Below are 21,664 nucleotides of genomic sequence, written 5' to 3' on the forward strand. Positions count from 1 at the left end.
ATGATGAATTTTCATGAATTTTGCCTAAAGGCTTGAAACAAAAAGTTTTGATGACTTAAGGTGATAAAGGCCCACCAATTCATAAAACTGGCCTATCCAGAATGAGGCATTTCGAAGGATTAGCTTGGGTTTTAGTGCAGTTTTGGAGGGGAAGTTGTTACTGGAGGCCCTCTCTTTTTCTTTTTTTTTTTTAATTGAAGTGTAGTTGATTTACAATATTGTGTTAGTTTCAGATGTACAGCAAAGTGATTCAGTTGTACATATATCAATATATGTATATTCTTTTCCATTATAGGTTATTACAAGATATTGAATATAGTTCCCTATGCTATACAGTAAATCTTTGCTGTTTATTTTATATATAGTGACGTGTATTTGTTAATCCCATACTCCTAATTTATCTCTCCCCTCCTCTTTCCCCTTTGGTAACCATAAGTTTGTTTTCTATATCTGTGAGTCTGGTTTATAAATAAGTTCATTTGTATTATTTTTTTTAGATTCCACATGTAAGTAATATCATATAATAGTTGTCTTTTTCTGTCTGGCTTACTTCGCTCAGTATGATCATCTCTAGGTCCATCCATGTTGCTGCAAATGGCAATGTTTCGTTCTTTTTTTGTGGAGACCCTCTCTTTCTAATGATTAGAATCTTTGATTGTATATAGAGTTATCATGGAAAAGGGTGAACAAGTTAGGGTTATAGGGTTGTTTGCACCTTAGGGTCAAGGGGAATGCAACAGGGGTAGATGGGAGAAGGGGATGGGTGGATAAATGGAGACCCTATAGCACCAATCCGTACCAGCAATTTTTTTTTTTGCACCATAATATTTATGCACAGCACGGTTTGCCTTCCTCAGCATCTCTTCTCACCTTTGACCTAAGTGTCAAGTTAGGATAGCTTTCACAGCATGTAAAGGAAACCCTACTCCAAGGACTTAGTCAGTAGCCGTGGCTGGACACAGTGGCTTTACAACTCAGTAGCTGATTTGGGCTACTGTAGTCTTTCTGCTCTGCATTGCATGGGACATCCAGCCACATGGTCAAAAGATGGCTGCTTCACCTTCAAGCACTGGGTTTGAGTTCTAGTCAGGAGAAAGGGAGAGGGAAAAGGGCAGAAGCCACAGCTTGAGTCTGTGTCTTTTTGTCAGGAAATGGATAGATTTCCGTCACCTTGTAGACTTCTGTTGACTGGAACTGGATCTAATGGCCACCGAAGCTCTGTGCAAGTGAGTTTATTTTTGTAGGTGCATTTGATGTCCCACATCAAGTGAGGGTTCTGTTGATAGGGGAAAGGGGAGAATGGATATTGACTGGATAATGAATAGTTTAGTAGTTTATTAGTTTAATATTTGCTACATCTGCAAAAATAATTCTCTGAAGGCAAGAAATGCCTAGTGTGCCAAGATGTTCAGTGTCCCATTTTTTATACATATCTTCACTTATTTATCACAAATATTGGGCACCTACTGTTTGCCAGGCACTGTTCTAAATGCTGACCCCAAAATTTATAGGCCAGAAATTTCTCAATTTCAGGGCGCCTACAGTCCAGTGAAAGGGAAAGACATTAACAAGATAAATAAGTACAGACATATGCACTAAAGAGAAAAAGTAAAAAAGGGAATGGGGCCATGAAGTATGGGGTATGAAATGTTAGGTAGTGTGAACTGGGAAGGCTTTGCTGCAAAGGTGATATAAATTAAGGCCTAAAGGAAATGAGAGAGCAACCTACAAAGATATGTGAGGTGAAGCCATTCTAGGCATAGGAAACAGCAAGTGCAAAGGCCCTGAGGTAGACACATGCTTGATGTGTCTGAGAAATGGTGAGGAGGCCAGTGTCATCGGAATGGCAGTAAAAAGGTAATTTTGATTATAAGTTGGACCAGTAATGGAGAGCCAGATCATGTAGGAAGCTGCAGGGCTTATTCTGAGTGACATGAGAATCCTTTTGGGGTTTTGAGTGAAGCAGTGACTTGTTCATGTTTTTGACCTCTGTTTTAACCAGCTCACTCTGGTTGATGCGTTGAGGAGGGGGGCAATGGCAGATGCAGGTAGACTAGTGAGAAAGCTATTCTAATAACCCAGAGAAGACATAATGTAGCCTGGACCACAGTGATGGTAGCGGAGATAGTAAGACATAGTTGAATTCTAGACACATTTCAAAAGCAGAGCCAGTAGATTTGCTAATGGACCAGATAGGAGATGTGAGAGAAAGTGAGGAGTCAGGAGTGACTCCAAAGTTAGGGTCTGAGCAACTGGAAGGATGGGGGTACCGTAACATGAGATGAAGAGATATGGGAAGAGCAGGTTTGAGAGGCAAAGGACTTGAAGTCTGGTTTTGGACATGTTAGGCTTGTGGTGCCCATGCCATCCAAGTGGAGATGTTGAGTAGCCAGTTGGGAGCTCCAGGGAATGGCATTGGCTTCTCTGCCTGAGCACGGCCTCCTAACCAGACCCTTGGTCCAGTTGCCCCGTGAATCACCATAGCCACTTCTGGCATCAGCGCCAGGTAGACTTAGAACAGCCTAGGGCAGGTCTGACCTGGTCCAACCCAGCTTTGCCTTTGGGATTTGCTGGGATCCCAGTTCCAGGCAGGCTGGCCATGGGCCAGTGTCTGTGGAGGTGGAGGCTTTTCTGAGCCTGCCCTGGGAAAGCTGGCGTTTCTGCTCTTCTCCCGCCCAGGGGAGTAGCGTGGTCCAGGCTGGTGTCCAGTGGCTGGCAAAGGAAAGATGGCTGCCTCGCGTGCAGCTGGGAAAGCTATTTCTGTAGTGAGATCCGGCCCGACCTTCAGGCTGCTAAGGCCCTCCCCAGAGAGCTGTGGTCAGCCCGCCACTGCTTTCCCTCCCTTTCCCTAAAGAGCTTTTCTGCTGGGGCTTAAGACTCTCCCCTGAGTGAGTTATCTTCATCATGACTTCAGCCGGTATTTTGTGGATTTTTTGGGAGGCCGAAGTGGACCCTCCCCATCCGTGTTCACCGGGAAACACAAGGGCAATGATGGCCGCTTTCAGTGTCGCTGGGGGAGGCCTGGGAGAGAGGCCAGTGGCCCTTTGAAAAAAAGTCAACAGACAGTCCATGGCTCAGAGTCCAGCTTGGCTTAGTACTGAGTGTTCCTCACATTCTACGACAAAAACTGCACCAGAGAAGTTTGATGAACAAAAAGTTGAGTTTTGCTTTACCATGTCATCTGGGGACAGTGCAGCACGATGAATCATTTTACTCAGTGGGTTTACCTTGGAAGTCACTGCCGGACTAGTCCCTAGTGAGGAATAATCCAGGGCAGACGTAGCCTGTGTTTCCTCGTCCGATGCAGGAAAAGGTTACTCTACGTGCCGTCTGAGGTTCTTCTCTTCTTCATCAGCGGGTGAGATGCCGTGAAGTCAGCTGACTTCCTTCATTTCATGACTCTCCAAACCCCGTGGGGAGAGAAGTTAAAGAGAAGGTACCCTGGTATATTTTTCCAACTTTTTTTTGTTGCTGTAAAATATGCCTAACATAAAATTTACCACCTGAGCCATTTTTAAGCACACAGTTCAGTGGTATTAACACACTTATATGGTGCAATCATTACTACCGTGCATCTCCAGAATTCTTTTCACCTTGTGAAACTAAACCCATTAAACAGCTCCCCCTGTCCACCTCCCACCAGGCCCTGTCAATCAACTTTCCATCTCTATGATTTTGACTACTTGTAAGTACCTCATATAAGTAGAATCCTACAATATTTGTCTTTTTGTATCACATAATGTCCTCAGAGTTCATCCATGTTGTAGCATATGTCAGAATTTCCTTCCTTTTTAAGGCTGAATAATATTCTTTATGTGGATATACCATATTTTGCTTATCGGTTCATCAGTCAATGCACCCTTGGGTGGCTTTCATGTTTTAGCTACTGTGAATAATGCCACTATGAACATGGTGTACAAACAGCTCTTTGAGATCTTGCTGTCAGTTATTTTGGGCATATAACCAGAAGCGGAATTGCTGGATCATATGATAGTTCTATGTTTAATTTTTTGAGAAACTGCTGTACTGGTTTCCACAATGGTTGTACTGTCATCTTCACCAACACTTATTATTTTCTGGGTTTTGGTTTTTGTTTTGGACAGTAGCCATCCTAATGAGTGTGCGGTGGTATCTCATTGTAGTTTTGACTTACTTTTCCTAATCATCATTGATGTTGGGCATCTTTTCATGTGCTTATTGGACAGTTGTATATCTTTTTTGGATGTGAGTTGTTCTTTTTTGTTGTTGTTGAATTTTAGGAGTTCTCAATATATTCTGAACACTAATTTCTAGTCATATATATGATTTGCAAATATTTCCTCTCAATCTGTGGGTTGCTTTTCTACTCTGTTCGTGGTATCTTTTGATGCACAAATTTAAAAAGTTTTCATGAAGTCCAGTTTGTCAGTTTTTTCTTTTGTGCCTGTGCCTTTGGTGTCATATCCAAGAAATCATTGCCAAATCCAATGTTCTGACTTGTTATATTTTTTGTATTGCTTTAAAGCCTCATCGCGTGTACACACTTCTTTCTTTCTTTCTCTCTTCAATCAAGTTATTAGACCAATAGATCAATAACACATTTTAGACTTCATAAATCTTTATTCACTCATTCCACAAACAGGGAGAGTGTTCCGACTAGAGAATAGGCAGAAGCCAGAGCAAATTGGAAATGGAAGCACGTAAGCACAGCTGGCTGGAGCGGAACGTACATGAAGGGGTTGGTGGGTGAGAAGTCTGGAATTTAGATGAGGCCACACCATGTCAAATCTTATCTGCTGTGGTGAGTAGATGGATTGAAGGTAGTCTCACAGTCATAGAAGCAAGTTGGAGAGCTACTACCTAATGCTCTGTTGAACTGGGCACTTAACCTTTCTGAGCCTCAGTGTTCCCATTTTATTCATTTAACAAACACGTGGTACCAAACTCTATTCTAAGCACTGTATAAATATTAACTCATTGATTTTGTCCACCAACCCTATGAGGTACTTACTCCTGAGCAAGGAGTATTATCTCCATTTGACAGAGTGGGGAGCTATGCCCAGAGAGGTTAGGTAACATGTCAAGGTCACAGAGGCCAGTAAGTATTGGAGCTGGGATTTGAACCCAGGCTCTCTAGTTCCAGAGTTCATGCTCTTAACCACATGTTGTATTGCTTCTCTGAAACAGGGAGAAGAGTAATTCCTTCCTCTAAAAGTTATTCAGAAGGTGAAGTGAAACAATGTATGTAAAGTTACATTGTATGTTGCACACTGTTTTGCCAATACTGATTATCATTAGTTAATAATAATTTAACAACACTTTGGAAATGGGTAAGATTCTCAAGGACATAGGGAGAAAGGAATGGATCAAGGACTGAGCCTTGGGAAATGTTTTTGCTGAGTAGCAAGAGCTTGGTTTTGGAAAGACATTTGACAGAGTCATGGCTGACGCCCTTGTGGACAGGGTCATGGTCAGTGAAGAGCCCCAGCCTCCAGACTTTCAGTCCCTGCTGAAGGAAGTTTTGGAGGTTGGTAATGTTGATAATGTACATACAGAGGGAACCAAAGCCAGGTCTCTCCCACTGACAAACCAAGAATTCAGACAAGGACCATAAGGCCACTAGGGTTCTGATTCTAGCTTCTTTTCCACCTTCTGGTGCATGTTCCCAAACAGACCAGGGCTTGGACCAGCTTTACAGGTGAAGTGAAAGGTTTCAAACCAGGAAGTTACTAGGTTTATGGTGCCCTTGTGGGGACAAGAGCAAAGCACTGTACATTGTAACAGACCCTGGACTGGCTGGGTGGGGACATCCCTCTGGGGTTGCAGAGGCTGAGTCGCTGCACCCACCATCTTTGGAACAACTTTCATGTGTGTGCCGCAGAAGGATGGAGGGAATGCAGGGAAGGAGACCGGGGGTTCTGTGATCTCTTTCCGGCTCTCAACGAGTTGTGTGGTCTGGTTTGTGGGCGGGATGGGGGATTCACTGTCTCTCTCAGTTACCTTAGTGCAAATCAAATGGTTATTCGAACCTTCCTCCCAAACTCCACGCCCTCAACTGCTCCAGCTGGTGATTGATGTGTATAAAATGCTTTGAGGTGCTGAGATGAAGAGCCCCTGAGAATATGGCCAACATAGCATCACAGTGACCTCACGTGAACTTATTTGAAGTGGTGTCTTAGGAACATTTCCTCACCTGGAGAGTTGTTTATTCGAGCATCTTACGTGCCTACCTGTTGGCATGTGATTTCTTTAGAAGAGGGCATCTGGTGGTCCCGGCTTTTAGGGTGCTCAGCTCTTCATAAAAATGGGAGACCACAGAGGAGGAAGTGAGCCGCTACCCTGATTGGGTATATTTAAGGATATCAGAAGAGAACCTTACACTAAAAGAAATGATTTGCTCTGGAGAAGACTTTTGAAGAGGTCAGGTGTGTCTTGTCGTGTCCAGCGCCCTTGTTAGGTGCCAAGAGTCCTGCATCCTCTGACCAGCATGGTCTCCCAACACAAACCCAAGCCTGGGCCTGCTGTCTGTGGACTCTCAGGCCGCCCCTTCGATGGGCATTTGTAATGGGCATTGTGCAGGTGAGTGAGGCCTCCTTTTCCTTGCAGTGGCTTATTGACTGGGTCACGGACCACCTGATCCCCAAGAGACTGCATATACTCTGGGGGGTGAAAAGCTTCTCTCTGCTTCCATATGAAGAAACTCCACCGTACTAGGGTCCATGGTTCCATGGCATGGTCCGTGGCGAGAAGAAAAGGATAAGGTCTCCAGCAGGAGGCTGAGGAAGGCAGAGCTGTGCCTGAGGAGTCGGCCTAATCCTGAGAAAGGGAAGGTTCCTGGTACCAGTGTCCAAAGAGGTGGGGTCTTGACGTGTTATATGCAGATCATGGTGTATCAGAGTATCAGTCAGGATTCTTTAAGTTGCAAGTGCCAGAAACCCTGCCAAATTAGCATAAGTGAAGGAGAAAATTCACCAGCTCTTATAACTGAGGAGAACAAGAAAATTCAGAATCACACATTACTTCATCAGCATTTGTGAATGGATTCGTTGCATGTTCTCCCTGCCCCCTTCTTTTTCTCTCTTGCTCTCTTTCTCTCTTTCCCCCTTTCTCCCTCTCTCTCTCCTTCTCTCACTTTTATTTGCCTGTAAGCACTTTCCATGTAGTGTCCAAGATGGCCAGCTGCTGCAGCCCCAGGCTCATGGTATCAGCCTACCAACCCCATGGTAGGCTAGTCTGTCCTCCGGCTGTTCCAGCCAAAGTCCTGGGTCATGTGACCATGGCCTAAGAATACGGGAAGGGTCCTCTCGCAAAGTAAAATCAGGGTGAACGCTTCAGATAGAAGCCACAGTATGAAGTGAAGGCTCACTGTGTGCCAGACGCTGTTCTAGGCACTTGATACAAATAAACACACTGTTCTTTTTTACAGGAGCTGGGCTTCAAACCCAGGCAGACTTCAGAGTCTATACTCTTAACCACCATGCCACACAACCTCTGACAAGTATAGGGTAACAGCCATATGAGCAGGAAAAAAGTCGGCTATAAGTCAATGAAAATCAGAGTTCTAGGTAAAAATATGAGGTGGGACTAGAACATATCCAAATTTATACAATTAAATAAGGGAAAGCGAGGGCATCCACCTTTATATTGTAGTAATTCTGTTTTTGCAAAGCAAGGCATTTCTAGAATTATTTCTTGGGAATTAGCATGCAGGCCAGTTTATAAAACACAATAGATACCTGTCTCAATATTCTATAGTGTTGCCTTGTTTGTTAACCCAAAATGATATTGATCACTCCCTCGAGTGACAAGATTTGGCTTTGAATGACTTGAAGCTGTTGCCAGTCTAATCCAGCAGACGTGTCACCGTCTGTGGGAATATTCAAGAGAACTGAAGGCAGTTCCCAAAGAGGACTGACTGATACTTGGAGCCATGACAGTAAAGACAAGGACCCGCACGCCCAGGCTTCCCTGGTGACCTGACTGAGAGGGCTGGCTCTCTTTCCCAGGAATGATTTCCGGTACATTTATTCAGACCTCAGTCATGTTCCAGTGGTGTAAAGTGATTTATTTGGTCATGGCAGGACGTGGAGAGTGTGGGAGTCTGAAACACCTTCGTGTCTGGCACCAGCACTGGCCAGGAGAGTGGTAATGTGAGTCACACTTGAATTTGCTTCCATTCAAATGGGCCCTGGGGAAGCTGGCTGCCTGCCAGGAAGCCTTCCCTGGCTGGGACATTCCACATCCTATCTCTTGTTAAAGTACACCCCTGGGGAATCTGCTGGGGCTTGTGCCTTTCCCTCTCCAGGCCTCCTGGCAGAGGCTGGGGCTTTGGATTTCCCTGGGTGGTCAGCTCTTTGACCACGTCCCCCCTGCGCCTCCCGGAGAGGGCTGTAGCTGAGGACCTCAAGGATAGCACTCAGCCCTGGGCTCTCTGATTCTGGCGTTCACTGGTGTCCCTGCTAATAGGGCCACTAGAGAGCCACCAGGTCAAGTAATACTTTATTCCTCCCCCACCCCTTTTGGATTGAAAGTTTTGCATCCTATTTTTATTCTTTTAGTGGCTACCTTTGTAATGTTAACACTCATATTCAACTTAACAATGACCGAGTTTTGAAGGCTAGTCATTCATCAACAAATCATTATTGAGTTACCTACTATGTGCTAGGCACTTGTCCGGGTGCTGGGAAAACAGCCTAACCAGGTCTGCCCTGAGTACAAAGTAACTTGGAATATTTTTACTCCAGTCATACCTCTAAGAGCTCCCATTTTGCTTAGTGTTTTAATTTCCTCTTGTTTTCAAAGCTCCCAAGTTAGCTATTTTTATAAAATTTGTTGTTGCTGTTTAACTTTTAAAATTTAATTGTTTGCAGTTCTGATTTTAGATTCATCCATATAGTTACCATTTTCTTTTCCTTATTTCTGGATTCAGTTTCCTTCATGAATTGTATCTTTAAGGGGATCATTCAATAAGGAGTGATTAGTAAACATTCAGCCTCTGCTTGCCTCAAAAGTATATTGTGCCCTCTCTTGAATGGTATTATAGAAATTTAAGGCAAGAGTTCTTTTCCTTAGCACTTCCAAGAGATTATTCCACTGCTTTCTTCAAAAGAAGAGTCTGCTGTTTATCTAATTGTTGCTTCTGTATAGGAATTTTTTTTTTTTTTTTTTGCGGTACGTGGGCCTCTCACTGCTGTGGCCTCTCCCGTTGCGGAGCACAGGCTCCGGACGCGCAGGCTCAGCGGCCATGGCTCACGGGCCTAGCCGCTCCGCGGCATGTGGGATCTTCCCGGACCGGGGCACGAACCCGTGTCCCCAGCATCGGCAGGCGGACTCCCAACCACTGCGCCACCAGGGAAGCCCAGAAAATTTGTTTTTACCATTTTCTCTTTATCTTAGTGTTTGTCATTTTTCGTTGTGTTGCACCTTGGTATAGACTTTTTCTGACTTATCCTTAGAACTTGATATGCTCTTTTGATCTAAGGACTCATGTGTTTCTTTAATTCTAGAAAATGTTCAATTATACCTCTAAATAATGCATCAACCTTAATGTAGGCAGTGTAGGTCCACCCTAACGTAAGTTGGATGCTTTTGACTCAAGTAACAGACACCTAACTGGAAATAGCTTTAAAAATAATTTTTACAAATGTATTACTTCGCATAACCAGAAGCCAGGATGAAGGTGACTTCCGGATTTGTTGATTCAGCAGCTCAGGGGTCCAGGCTTTCCTCTTTGCCATTCTCAGCATGTTGGCCTCACACTTCTAATGATCCCAAGGTGGCTGCCACAGCTCTGTGCTCTCTAGTGCCTTTGTGAGATCATCAAAGCAGCTTTTCCCAGAAATCCACTGACTTCTGCTCCTGACTAATATGCCAGAATTGCAAGGAGAAAGGCAACACAATGATTTGTTTAGCCCTCTCAGGACTCTGAGAACCAGGGATCCGATCAGCCTTCTCTGAGTCACTGGAGGAGGATTGGACACCAAAACAAAGTCAGAGGTCTGCAAGTAAGGGAAAAAAACCTGACACTGGTTACTGGATAGGCACCCAACAGTATCTGCTACCCTTTCTCTCTAATCTCCCCTGATACCACTTCTTTCAAACATACGTTGAATCTTCTTAACCTGCTCTTCATGTATCTTGACTTTTATTTCATATTTTCATTTTCTTAATCTTTTTTTGTTGCATTCTGGATAACTTCCTCAGAGCTGTTTTCCAGTTCACCATCTTTGTCTTTAGCTGAATCTGCTGCTCTGCATACCCATTGAGTTTTACATTTTGTTAGCTAAAATTTTAATTTCTAGAATTTCTATTTGGTTCTCTTTCACAATTGCTTATTATTTTTTTCATGATGTCTTATTCTTTCATTATGGTTTCTACCTCTTTTCCTTTTAAAGCTTTTAATTGTATTTATATTATGGTCTCTTTTATGTTTTTCTATTAATTCAGGTTCTGGGAATGTCAATTCTCCTGGTTTTTGTTTTGTGGATTCTCCCTCATGGCAAATGCTGTGCACTCACTTTCATTAAATGTTTGTTTTGTGAGTGTGGAAATTCACTATAGAGCCATTTTGTGTTTACTTTGGCCAGCATTCATTTTTGCATGAATTTATTAGCTTGGATTTCTGCACCACGCAGAACTTATAAACTTGGTACCCTCATCAGCATGGCACGTGTCTCAGTGTTTGACTTCTCATGGAAAAAAAACTTCAGTGCTCCACCCAGAGCTTCAGGTAAATGACTGTTTTTGCCACTTCCCTTTGCCAGTAAGAGGAGTTTTTCTGATTCTTTTTCATGGAGGAGGCAGCCCTTCTAGAACCCACTCTTTAGGCAGGATATTGGTTCCAGTTCTCTGCCTTGTGGAACCCAAAGTCATCCTCCCACATAAAAAATCTCAGCCCAGGGCTTCCCTGTTGGCGCAGTGGCTGAGAGTCCGCCTGCCGATGCAGGGGACACGGGTTCGTGCCCCGGTCCGGGAAGATCCCACATGCTGCAGAGCGGCTGGGCCCGTGAGCCATGGCCACTGAGCCTGCGTGTCCGGAGCCTGTGCTCCGCAGCGGGAGAGGCCACAACAGTGAGAGGCCGCGTACTGCAAAAAAAACCCTCAGCCCTAGGGGTCTTGAACTAGATCTAATACCCTTTTGGCCACAGTTGTGAGATTACAACTCTGGCTTTGAGTTTTCTCTCCGTTTCTGTTACCTATGGATTTCCCTTTCTTTTTCCAAGGTTGGCTTTTTTTTTTTTTTTTTTTAAATTTTGGGTCATATCTAACCCAGCCTTTCTATGAATTTGGAGTAGGAAAGGTGTTCCCATCAGCTGAGTTCACCACGTTCCCAGAAATGATTCCCATAATAAGTGAGAAACACTGCTTCGCTTGGGTAAAGTAATTATACCTTATAAAGTTCTTTCTGTTCATTCTCTCATTTGCCTTCTATATTATATTTTTAATTTCTTAATTTTTCTGACTGCATTCTGGGAAATCTCCTTGAACCTGTTTTTTTTTTTTGCGATATGCGGGCCTCTCACTGTTGTGGCCTCTCCTGTTGCAGAGCACAGGCTCTGGACGCGCAGGCTCCGCGGCCATGGCCCACGGGCCCAGCCGCTCTGCGGCATGTGGAATCTTCCCAGACAGGGGCACGAACCTGTGTCCCCTGCATCGGCAGGTGGACTCTCAACCACTGTGCCACCAGGGAAGCCCCGAACCTGTTTTTATATTTATATTTGAAGAGTGATTTCATACTGATGCCTGCAATAACCAAGCTAACACCACAGGGTTCTTCTTCACCTTTATTCTGTAATTCATATCTCCTTTCTCCCATGATTAGAAATGTGTTTCCCAACATAAGCATGTATACTCAGTTGCTGTACACTCAAAAGAATTGTAAACTTAAAACACCATTAACAACATCTAACCTACTAAGTAAACTTAGTTCTCTTGTCTTTACAATATATGCCATTAAGAGTTTACAGTCAAAATATCATATTTAAAAGCTACTTGACTTAATTCTTTTCTCTGTATGATTATGTTATCAATCTAATATATACTTAGCCTTATTTTTTTTCAGTTTGCAGTCAATTTTATATCTACTTTTTGCATCCATTTTTACTTAACTTTTTTAGTATGTAAAATAGTTACTTGGTTCAAAAGGCAAAACTGTAAAAACAAACTGAGAGAAGTCCACTTCCTTCTGTATCTTTGCTTCTGGTTATCTTTCCTATTTTTCTTTTTGTATAAGTAAGCATATATTTATGTATATTTTATGGGCAAATGTATTTTTATTTCCCCCTTTTTCTCACATATTTTCTTTTTATAACAACTACTGCCTCAATGAATAAAATAACCGTGGGCATCTGTTACTTAATATTACGAACTTATGTCTTCAGGATAAATATCTAGAAATGGAATTGCTGGATCAAAGGCTCTGTGCCTGTGTAGCTTGGTTAGGTATTGCCAAATCCCCCTCCCTAGGGCTGTTACATTTTGCGTTCCCATGTGGAGCGTTGGAGAATGCCTGCTTCCTCCCAGCCGCACCGGCAGGGACTGTTGCCAAGCTTTTGAATCTTTAGTGGCATGAAAGGAAAGAAATGGTACCTCAGTGTAGTTTTAAAGTGCATTCCTCTTATTTTGAAGCAATGGGGCATCTTTTCATGTGTTTAAGTACAATTGGTATATCTTTTTCTGTGAACTCTGTCTTTTTTTTCTAGTTTTATTGAGATATAATTGACACATAACATTGTATAATTTCAGAGGTACAACATGATGATTTGATGTACGTGTATATTGCAAAAAGATTACCACTATAAATTTAGTTAACATCCGTCACCTCATATCGTTACACTTTTTTAAAATGTCTTTTACTCACTTTTCTATCTTTTTCTCTCTCTTTATTTTTAAGTTAGAATGATTAGTCCTGTGATATGTTTTAAATAGTTTCTCCCATTTTGTCATTTGTCTAACGATTCAGAATTTGTTTTCTTTACCACACTGTTATCACTTAGGCAGTTAAGTATAACATGCTTATGTAGGACTTTATTTTGAGATACCAGTTAATAATTTACTTATAAGAGTGAACAAAATTCAGAACTCAAAAAATAAAAGCAAAACCCAGAAATAAGCTTACAAAGACACAGACATAGAAGGCATAATTCTAAAGTATATTTACTGCACAAAGCTAGAGTACCTAACGCATTGCATAACTGAATCAAAATTCAGAATATTTTAGCAGCCTGGAAATACGGGCCAAAGGGCACAAAGTAAAATTTAGTAGACATAACGTTTTGTATTTAGGCTTAAAACCACTAATGCCATACATTTAAGCCTGGGGAAACCTGCCTTCACAGAAACTCAAATGTGTGTAAACTTTGGGTTTTAATTGACCACACATTTATGTAAGTCCAGCGGGGTAATATGGTTGCCAAAAGAAAATGCACTCCTAGAGTGAATAGTATCAGAAGATTATCCTGATCATGGAGAAAATTGCCCCTTTATGTACTTACTAGACCATGTCCAGAACGGTACGTTCAGTCTTGGGGTCCACAAATCAAGAGGGTCGTTGACATCCATGGGCAAGTCCAAAGCAGGGAGTCTGAGTTAGTAAAGAGTCTAGAAGTCACATCAGGAACCTGGGAGTTTTAATCTGGAGAAAAGAAAGCAAGTAATCTGTGAAGTATTTGAAGGCTGTCAAGGGGAGGAGGGATTAGAATTATTTGACGTTACTCAAGCTCGCAGCATCTGTGGTTGTGACCTACGAGTGCGCCTGTTGGTAAAGGGAGACTTTCTAACTGGCCTTTAGGGCTGCTGGGAAGAGGAAGAGCCGCCTTCCTCACCTACCAGCTCCCTATGGCCAAAGGTGTCTGGACAGAGGTGCCAGGTCGGGCGGGCGCTGTCGGGAAGGCTCTGCTGCTGTGTGTAGGCAGTCTAGGCACCAGGGTTCTTGCTTTCTGGCTCGGGGAAAGCAATCTTTCCTTCCTTTCCGGTGTATTCTCTTTGCTGGGAACAAGAGCAGGTGGGGAAAGTGATCTGTGGGATTTTTTTGGCTGATTCACGTAGATGAAACTTTTGGAGAAACATTCGTCTGTAGGATTGAATGTTAAAATGTGTCAACCTTGAGTTTTCAGCAAGATCCGGAGCCAGCGTCCCAAGAGCAGGGACTGCCCCTTGTTGAGAACGGTGTTTGTGGGCAAAGACCTCAAACTGTGCCGCCTCTTACCCATTTATCATTAGTGCCAGCTCCTTGCCCTCCCTCACCGTGGCTGATGAGAGCAGTAGTGATGCCTCAGTACGAACTGTACTTGTTTAAACCCTGCTTAGGGATCTCAGAATGACTCCTATGCTAATCTTATTGTCCAACTTGAATGCGCACATGAATCAACGGGGGACGGCATTAACGTGCAGGTTCTGATTCAGCAGTTCAGAGGTGGGCGTGAGATTCTGCATCTCTAGTAAGCGCCGGGTGATACTGATGCTGCCGGTTCAGGATCCACCCTGCATTGCAGGAGTCAAAAGCAGCAGTCCGCCTAGCCCAGGTGGACCGAATCAGAATCACCTGCCCTGTGGTTGTCTAAAATGCAGACTCCTAGGCTGTACTTCTGTTCTCTGGGACCAGACATCTCTAGGGATGGAGCCCAAGAATCAGCTCTTTGAGCTGGTACTGCAGGTGATTCTTAGGTACATTAAAGGTTTTGAACCACTGGTCCTGGGGAGAATGGATAGGGTGGTTTAGACTCAAGGAGCGGGAGTGGACCTCCCTGGTGGCTCAGTGGTTGAGAGCTCACCTGCCAATGCAGGGGACACGGGTTCGAGCCCTGGTCTGGGAAGATCCCACATGCCGCGGAGCAACTAAGCCCGTGCGCCACAACTACTGAACCTGCGCTCTGGAGCCTGCGAGCCACAACTACTGAAGCCCGTGCGCCTAGAGCCTGTGCTCCGCAACAAGAGAGGCCCCCGCTCACTGCAACTAGAGAAAGCCCGCATGCAGCAACGAAGACCCAACGCAGCCAAAAGTTAAATAAATAAATAAATAGATAGATTGGGGGAACACATCGTTCACAGGGACACAGTGAGTCGCGTAGAAAGTCGGTTGTGGAAAGCTGGCCACTTCTGTAGAGCTTGCGTGGAGACGACTGGCTGGGTGACCCGGGGCCTCTGTAGCTCTTCTGTAAAGTGCCATGCTATGGATTGATGACTGCTCTCCTGTCTCTGGGTCTTGTCTTTCCAGTCGTCCAGCATGCTCTGCCCACCCCCCGCCGAGGCGCACTGACCATGAGCTTCAACTCCTCCCTCAGCCACAGGAAGGAGCTGAGTAACCTCACCGAGGAGGACGGTGGCCAAGGGGGCGTCGTCGTCACCGAGTTCATCGCCATTGTCGTCATCACCATTTTCGTCTGCCTGGGCAACCTGGTCATCGTGGTCACCTTGTACAGGAAGTCCTACCTCCTCACCCTCAGCAACAAGTTCGTCTTCAGCCTGACGCTGTCCAACTTCCTGCTGTCCGTGTTGGTGCTGCCTTTTGTGGCGACCAGCTCCGTTCGGAGGGAATGGATCTTCGGCGTGGTCTGGTGCAACTTCTCGGCCCTCCTCTACCTGCTTATCAGCTCGGCCAGCATGCTCACCCTCGGGGTCATCGCCGTCGACCGGTAAGCTTGCATCACACTCAGAGAATCGAAGGGTTTAGGAGTGTGGGTGGAGGGGGAACCTGAGAGATCATGTGGGCTGTGCCCTCCAGGCTGCCTCAGTTCCTCGGGAGGGTGTCACGTCTGTGCTGGGGAGGGTGAGAAAGCAGAGTTCTGCCTCTTCTTCTATCCCCTCAACCAGAGCACCTCTGATTTTATCTGGTCTAGCTTGCATGTAGCTGGGAACTTCCCTGGTGGTCTAGTGGTTAAGACTCTGCGCTTCCAGCTGCAGGGGACGTGGGTTCGATCCCTGGTCAGGGAACTAAGATGCCACATTCTGTGCAGCGTGGCCAAAAAATGAGAAAAACAACTTAGAAAGAAAAGTTCTATTAACTTCTGCTTCTCAGTTGATAGTTGAGAAACAGAAGCTGAGGAAGGTGACGTGGCAGAGGAGGTATCAGATCCAGGTCTTCCCCAAAGTGCTGCCTGCTCTCTGTTGCTTTGGGTTGGGCCAGAGCTGCACCGGGGCAGCCCAAAGAGGAAATACTCTCTATCGTCCACAGTGCAAGGGCCTGAACATCAGCTCAGTGCTGGATGGAAGGAGAGCAGGGGAAGGGAAGACAACACAGGGAGTAAGATGGCGCCTGGGAGAGACAGTGTGTGCTTTAAAACATCTGGGCTCTCCCTTCTTGTGGCATAGCTGGCTCCAGCAAGGAATAGCACTGCTGACGCCCCTCAGCTCTATCTAGAAGGTTCTTCCAGATTCCTGCGTTAGGCTGTCAGATTTAGTTGTGAAAGTCCTGCAGGCTTTGACAGAGAGTTTCCGACCCCTGGAGTCTTCTTTATTAGGATTTTGCCAATGGTCACTTCATTCATCCCAGGCAAGGGTTCAACTGTACAAGGGCAGAGGGGGGAGATTCAGAGTCTCTGTGATTTATAGAATTGGGGAGGGAGTCAGGGAAAACACAGAGGGGTTCCCCAGGACTGTCGTCACTGGGTGACACGAGTCCCCTGGCTCCCTTGGGATCGTCCATTTTTGAGCCGATGAGTGGTGGCTGGATGGTCTACCCAAGGTGCAGGCCTCCACTAGGGCCGAGGCCGGAATCCTTTCAGCCCTCTGCACCTGAGGGGGGTTAGAGTGAAGGAAGCCATTGGTCAGAACTAATCAGGTGGCTTCTCCAAATATCTCCTTTCCCCCCAACAGAAGAAAATAATACCAAAAGTAGAAAAAGTACAATCAGAAATATCCATAATCCCACCAATCAGAAGCAATCACTGTTTACTTTTGTTTGTTTGTTTGCGGTACGCGGGCCTCTCACTGTTGCGGCCTCTCCCGTTGCGGAGCACAGGCTCCGGACGCGCAGGCTCAGCAGCCATGGCTCACGGGCCCAGCCGCTCCGCGGCATGTGGGATCTTCCCAGACCGGGGCACGAACCCGTGTCCCCTGCATCGGCAGGCGGACTCTCAACCACTGCGCCACCAGGGAAGTCCTCCATTTTTTTAGTATACTTGCCTCCAGGGATTTTTGGCCGCATGCAGTAAATTTAGAAAATAGACTCAAGGCACATGTGGTTTTGTGACCTGCTTTTTCACTTAACAAGTGATTGTGAGCATTTTTCCCACCTGCAGATATCCCTGGAGAACATGATTTTGCATGGTTACATGGTATTCCGTCCTCTGGATGGACTGCAGTTTATTTTTACAGTCCCCTGTTAGCTTACTGTTTTATATAGCACTTTGATGAAGATGTATGTTTGTGGAATTGTGTTTTCAGTCACAGGAAACACACTTTGAAGATTCTTGATGTGTAAAAGGCAGGCTCCCCTTCAGAAGCTTGTACAGGTTGTTACTTCAGCAGCCGTTCATCGGCGTCCTAGCAAGACTGATAATAAGCACTGCAGACATAACTGGAAGTCTGTTGGCAGTAGGATGGGATGGGGAATCATTACTTTTGGGATATCCCGTCCTGGGTCCTGTGGAAGGTGGAGTGGGGGCCGACAGCTCAGGAGCAGAGCGGGGAAGTGGGTTTTTAGATGCCTCTCGCAGAACTGTGTATACGTGGATTCTCAGTAAGTGGAGGCAGCTCTCGGAGGCCGTATACTGCTTACTTGGATCTGAGGTCTAGTAAGCGAGAGTGCGATTTCCACCCGCAAGCATGACCGATTCTCAAATCACGCCATCAAAATGCATCAAACGAGAGAGCATTTGCCTCTTTCGACGCCTTGCTCTTTCACACTGGGAATATCTGCTGGGTGTCTGCTCTGTGAAAGGCCCTGTGCTACATCCTCGGATGGTAGGATACAGCATGAGCAGGACGCAGCCCTTGCCCACCAGGAGTTCACAGCTTCATGGCAGAGGCTGACCCGTGGGTGCTGGTGTGAACACCAAGCAGAATTAAGTGCTATGACAGCTCCCGTGGCTGCTTCTGAGAGCAGGGCCTGCAACGCTCCGGGGAAAAGGTGGCATTTGAGCTAAGTCCTAGCAGTGAATAGGATTGCAGGGGCCCTTCCAAATGAACAAGCCGCCTCCATTTATTCATTTGATAAAGTTATGGAGCACCTAACGTATGCCTGGCCAGGTGATTGGTGCTGGGAACGCGCAGCTGAAGGAGATGAACAGACACGCTGAGGAATTCGCAGTGTTGGGGGGATAGACATGTGGCCAGGTAATTTTAGGACCATGTGGTGTGTACGCAGAGCCAGTGTGTTCAAGGTGCTGTGAGAACGCAGAGGAGGGAGCAAGGCCGGAAGTGGTGAAAAAGCATGGCGCGTGGGACACAGCTGGAGACCAGGGAAAACAGCTGGTCACGGAAGAGGTGACGCACGTGAACAAATTGGCGTCACCGGTCATCTCACTAGAGATTTAATCCAGGCACCCCAGACCCCACAGCCCGTGCCAGGGTCACCCAGTGACAGAGCCGTGAGTCGAGAAAGGGCTTCTGCCTCTCCCAGCGATGACAAGTCACCAAGGCCTGGTTGTCTCTGGAAAATAGACCATTTCCTCCTGCGAGTGTAGCAAGATGGATTTGGCCATCACAGTGCTTTGCCCAGATCTTTGACTATAAGATATAGACTGCGGTAAAATTTGGTGTCTTCAAATATTTTCATGGCAGGTGCGATTAATTTTTTTTATTATTGGTCATTCGTGTGGCTAAAAATACAAATTGACTGGACCAGCGAATCGATCATGTTCATATAAATGATCACCATCTGACCAGGATTTCAAACACCCCTTCCCCTGTCCCCATGAATTTTAGGGAATTAAATTTTCTTGATATTAGTGATTTTGAAGGTTACATATTTGCCTTCTATGTTGGAAACCTAAAGATGCAGCTGTGTGTGTGTGTCTCTCTGTGTGTGTGTGTGTGTGTGTGTGTGTGTGTGTGTGTGTGTGTGTGAGAGAGAGAGAGAGAGAGAGAGAGAGAGAGAATGAGAAAGAGAGGGAGAAGCAGAGACAGAGAGAGGTGGAGGGGATGGGTAGGAAGGAAGGGAGAGTGAGAGGGAGGGAAACAGGCGAGAGGAGGCAGTAGTAAAAGATAAGTGAGGAGAGAGGAGAGAAGAATAAGAGAATGGGGGTGGAAGAAAGAGATGGGAACATCGGTAAGAAAGTGGAAGAAAACAAGGGCGGGGGGCTAGTCACCTGCCGGGCACTGCACTATGCCGTTAACAAATGTTTATCCCAGCTAATCCTCACAACGACCCTATCAGTCCTCATTTTGCAGAAGAGCCTAGCGAGGTTTTGCAAACTCGCCCAAGTCCACGTGGCTGGTAAGTAACTCGCCCAGTTTCTGAGATGCTAAAGGCTTTGGTTTTAGGCTTCTTTTGGCTAAATGTACATACATTGCAATGCTCACATCTACACCTTTATCAAGATATAAACATGCCAACATCTGTCCACAAAAAGAATTTCTTTAATGGGTTTCATAGATTTGAAACTTCACTTTTTAAACTTAAGCCTCATTTAGGCCTAGTTGCAGGTTCAAAGGAAAATATAGAACAAAAGCAACTCCCTATTCCCTGCAGGTTAATACAGGCCAGAATGGAGGGGTTTTCCTTTGTTTTCCGTACTCTTAGCTGTCTTCTGAAGCTCTCCATCTTTTCTCCAACAACTCATTTTTAGACACGAGCCCAAGCACCACCCTTGGTCCCCAAAGAGCCTTTTGTGATGTCACGTGTAACTTCAAAGTGATAATGCCCGTAGGGGCTCCAATGCTTAGCTCTCCTGCCACGAGATCACCCACTTAGATAACGACCCCTGTTTTTACTTTTTTTTTTTTTGCGGTACGCGGGCCTCTCACTGTTGTGGCCTCTCCCGTTGCGGAGCACAGGCTCCGGATGCGCAGGCTCAGCGGCCATGGCTCACGGGCCCAGCCGCTCCGCGGCATGTGGGATCTTCCCGGACCGGGGCACGAACCCGTGTCCCCTGCATCGGCAGGCGGACTCTCAACCACTGCGCCACCAGGGAAGCCCCATCGTAATGGTTGAACGTGGCTGGTCAGAGGAGACGGGGACAGCTCATGTTCCCCAGGCCTGGCCTCCCACACCTACCTGTACACTCACCCCTGAAGTGTTGCCTGAGGTCAGAGGGCCTGCACGCATTTTAAATGGGCAGAGGAAAGGAGAAATATCCGCCTTGTTTCTTTTTAAAAGTGGAGAAAACCTTCCTGGAAGTGCCCCCAGTCCCACCCCAGCAAACTCCCCTCACATTTCACTTGCCAGATGATGTCACACAGGTCAGTGCCTCAGCTGGTCACCTGGCAAGGGAGGGGATACCACCAGCATGGCCTGATTCATCCCCTGGTGCTTAGAAGGGCCCAGCGTCCCCTGTGGTCACAGCAGTTTTGCAGGAACAAGATAGGGATTCTGTCTTCAGGAAGGAAGGGGGAAACGTCAGTGCACAGTGTCCCAGCTCTGTCCCCGCTGCCATCTAAAGGGAGGTCCCATCCAGCCCTTTTCCCCCCATTCGAGCCCATTCTGTCCTTGGAGCAGATCCATGCCAGACGTTCTGTGATTCCCATCTTCCTGGTGAAGGAACTGAAGCTCTGAGAGCTTAGCTCAGCTACCCAAGGTCACACAGCTAGTGGACAGCAGAGTCGCCATCTGAACCCAGGGATCGCCAACTCCAAAGGCATGCTTCTTTCACGGGGCTGCACGGCCTTTGCAAGATGCGAACCCAGATGTCAGCAGAAGACAGGAATTGCTTTACCCCAGGCTCTGTGCAGGGGTTCTGTTATCCATACCATAATCGCGGTGGTTTCCTCTCAGCAGGCTCCACGCTCAGAAACACTCCTTCCAGCCTAGACCTTGGTGGGGCCTCGAGGCTTGAGACCAGCAGTCCCCGTCTTGCCTCTGATTTGGAAGGCCTTTCATACAGGGACCCCTCCATGAGAGCCTGCCCCAGGCAGCCGGTGGTAATTCAGGCCATGGCCCCTGTCCCTGAGCTCTAGTGCCCAGGGGTGACTCAGGAAGGTCCTGGTGGAGCAGGTGGTTCACAGGTGGTGTGTGAGGCTCATAGCCACAGTCATCTCCTAAGGTTCCGCCTGTAGCAGGCAGCCTCAGTGTGGTCACCCCTGTCCCGCCACACGTTGCCCTCCTGCAGAAGCTCCATCATTACAGAACATTTCCTTTGGATAAAACGTCCGGGTGGGGAGGCTGGTGGTTTACTTTCAACCCCATGGTCTAAATCCTCCCACTCACTCCAGTTAAAGGGTCAGAGCTCAGCTGGCTGGCAAGGCTCTGCCCGCCCCGGCCCCCTGGCTCCTTTTCTCCCCGCGCACCATCACCCCGCGCCGGCCTTTTTGAGCTACAGGCAACTTCCTCATTGAGCCGGTGCTCAGGTACATCTCCGCGTCTCGCCAAGGCTGGCGTTCTGCCTCAGCTGCTCCTGGGCCAGTGCCTCTGTTCGTTCAAGACCTGAGTTTGTGTGCCATCTGGTCCAGGAAGTCCGCCCTGACCCAGCAGTCTGGATCCGAGGCCCCGTCAATATGAATCAGTCGCTCTCCAGGCCTCTCTCCTTCTTCACAGAGCTGAGGGGTTAGGAACCACCCCTGGTCTGTGGACTCCGGAACAAGACGGTGT

General features: G+C 46.4%; 1 protein-coding gene across 23 annotated transcripts in view; it reads left to right on the top strand.

The window, feature by feature from the left end:
• The window catches only part of GPR161 (G protein-coupled receptor 161), a 59,884-nt gene that overhangs the window by 10,893 nt on the left and 27,327 nt on the right, over positions 1 to 21,664 (top strand). For 21 of the 23 annotated variants that reach the window (XR_012331747.1, XR_012331736.1, XR_004526301.2 and 18 more), the window contains one exon: positions 15,194 to 15,611. Coding sequence is in view for 1 of the 23 variants with exons in the window: in XM_033855438.2 (XP_033711329.2) it covers positions 15,194 to 15,611 (418 nt within the window). In the remaining 22 variants the exon portion in view is untranslated. Of the gene's footprint in view, positions 1 to 790; positions 8,130 to 11,655; positions 15,035 to 15,193; positions 15,612 to 21,664 lie in introns of those variants that run through there. The other 2 variants (XR_012331770.1, XR_012331768.1) reach the window with 2 other exon arrangements.

Source organism: Tursiops truncatus, chromosome 1, assembly GCF_011762595.2.
Source record: "Tursiops truncatus isolate mTurTru1 chromosome 1, mTurTru1.mat.Y, whole genome shotgun sequence".
NCBI classification, from domain to species: Eukaryota; Metazoa; Chordata; class Mammalia; order Artiodactyla; family Delphinidae; genus Tursiops; species Tursiops truncatus.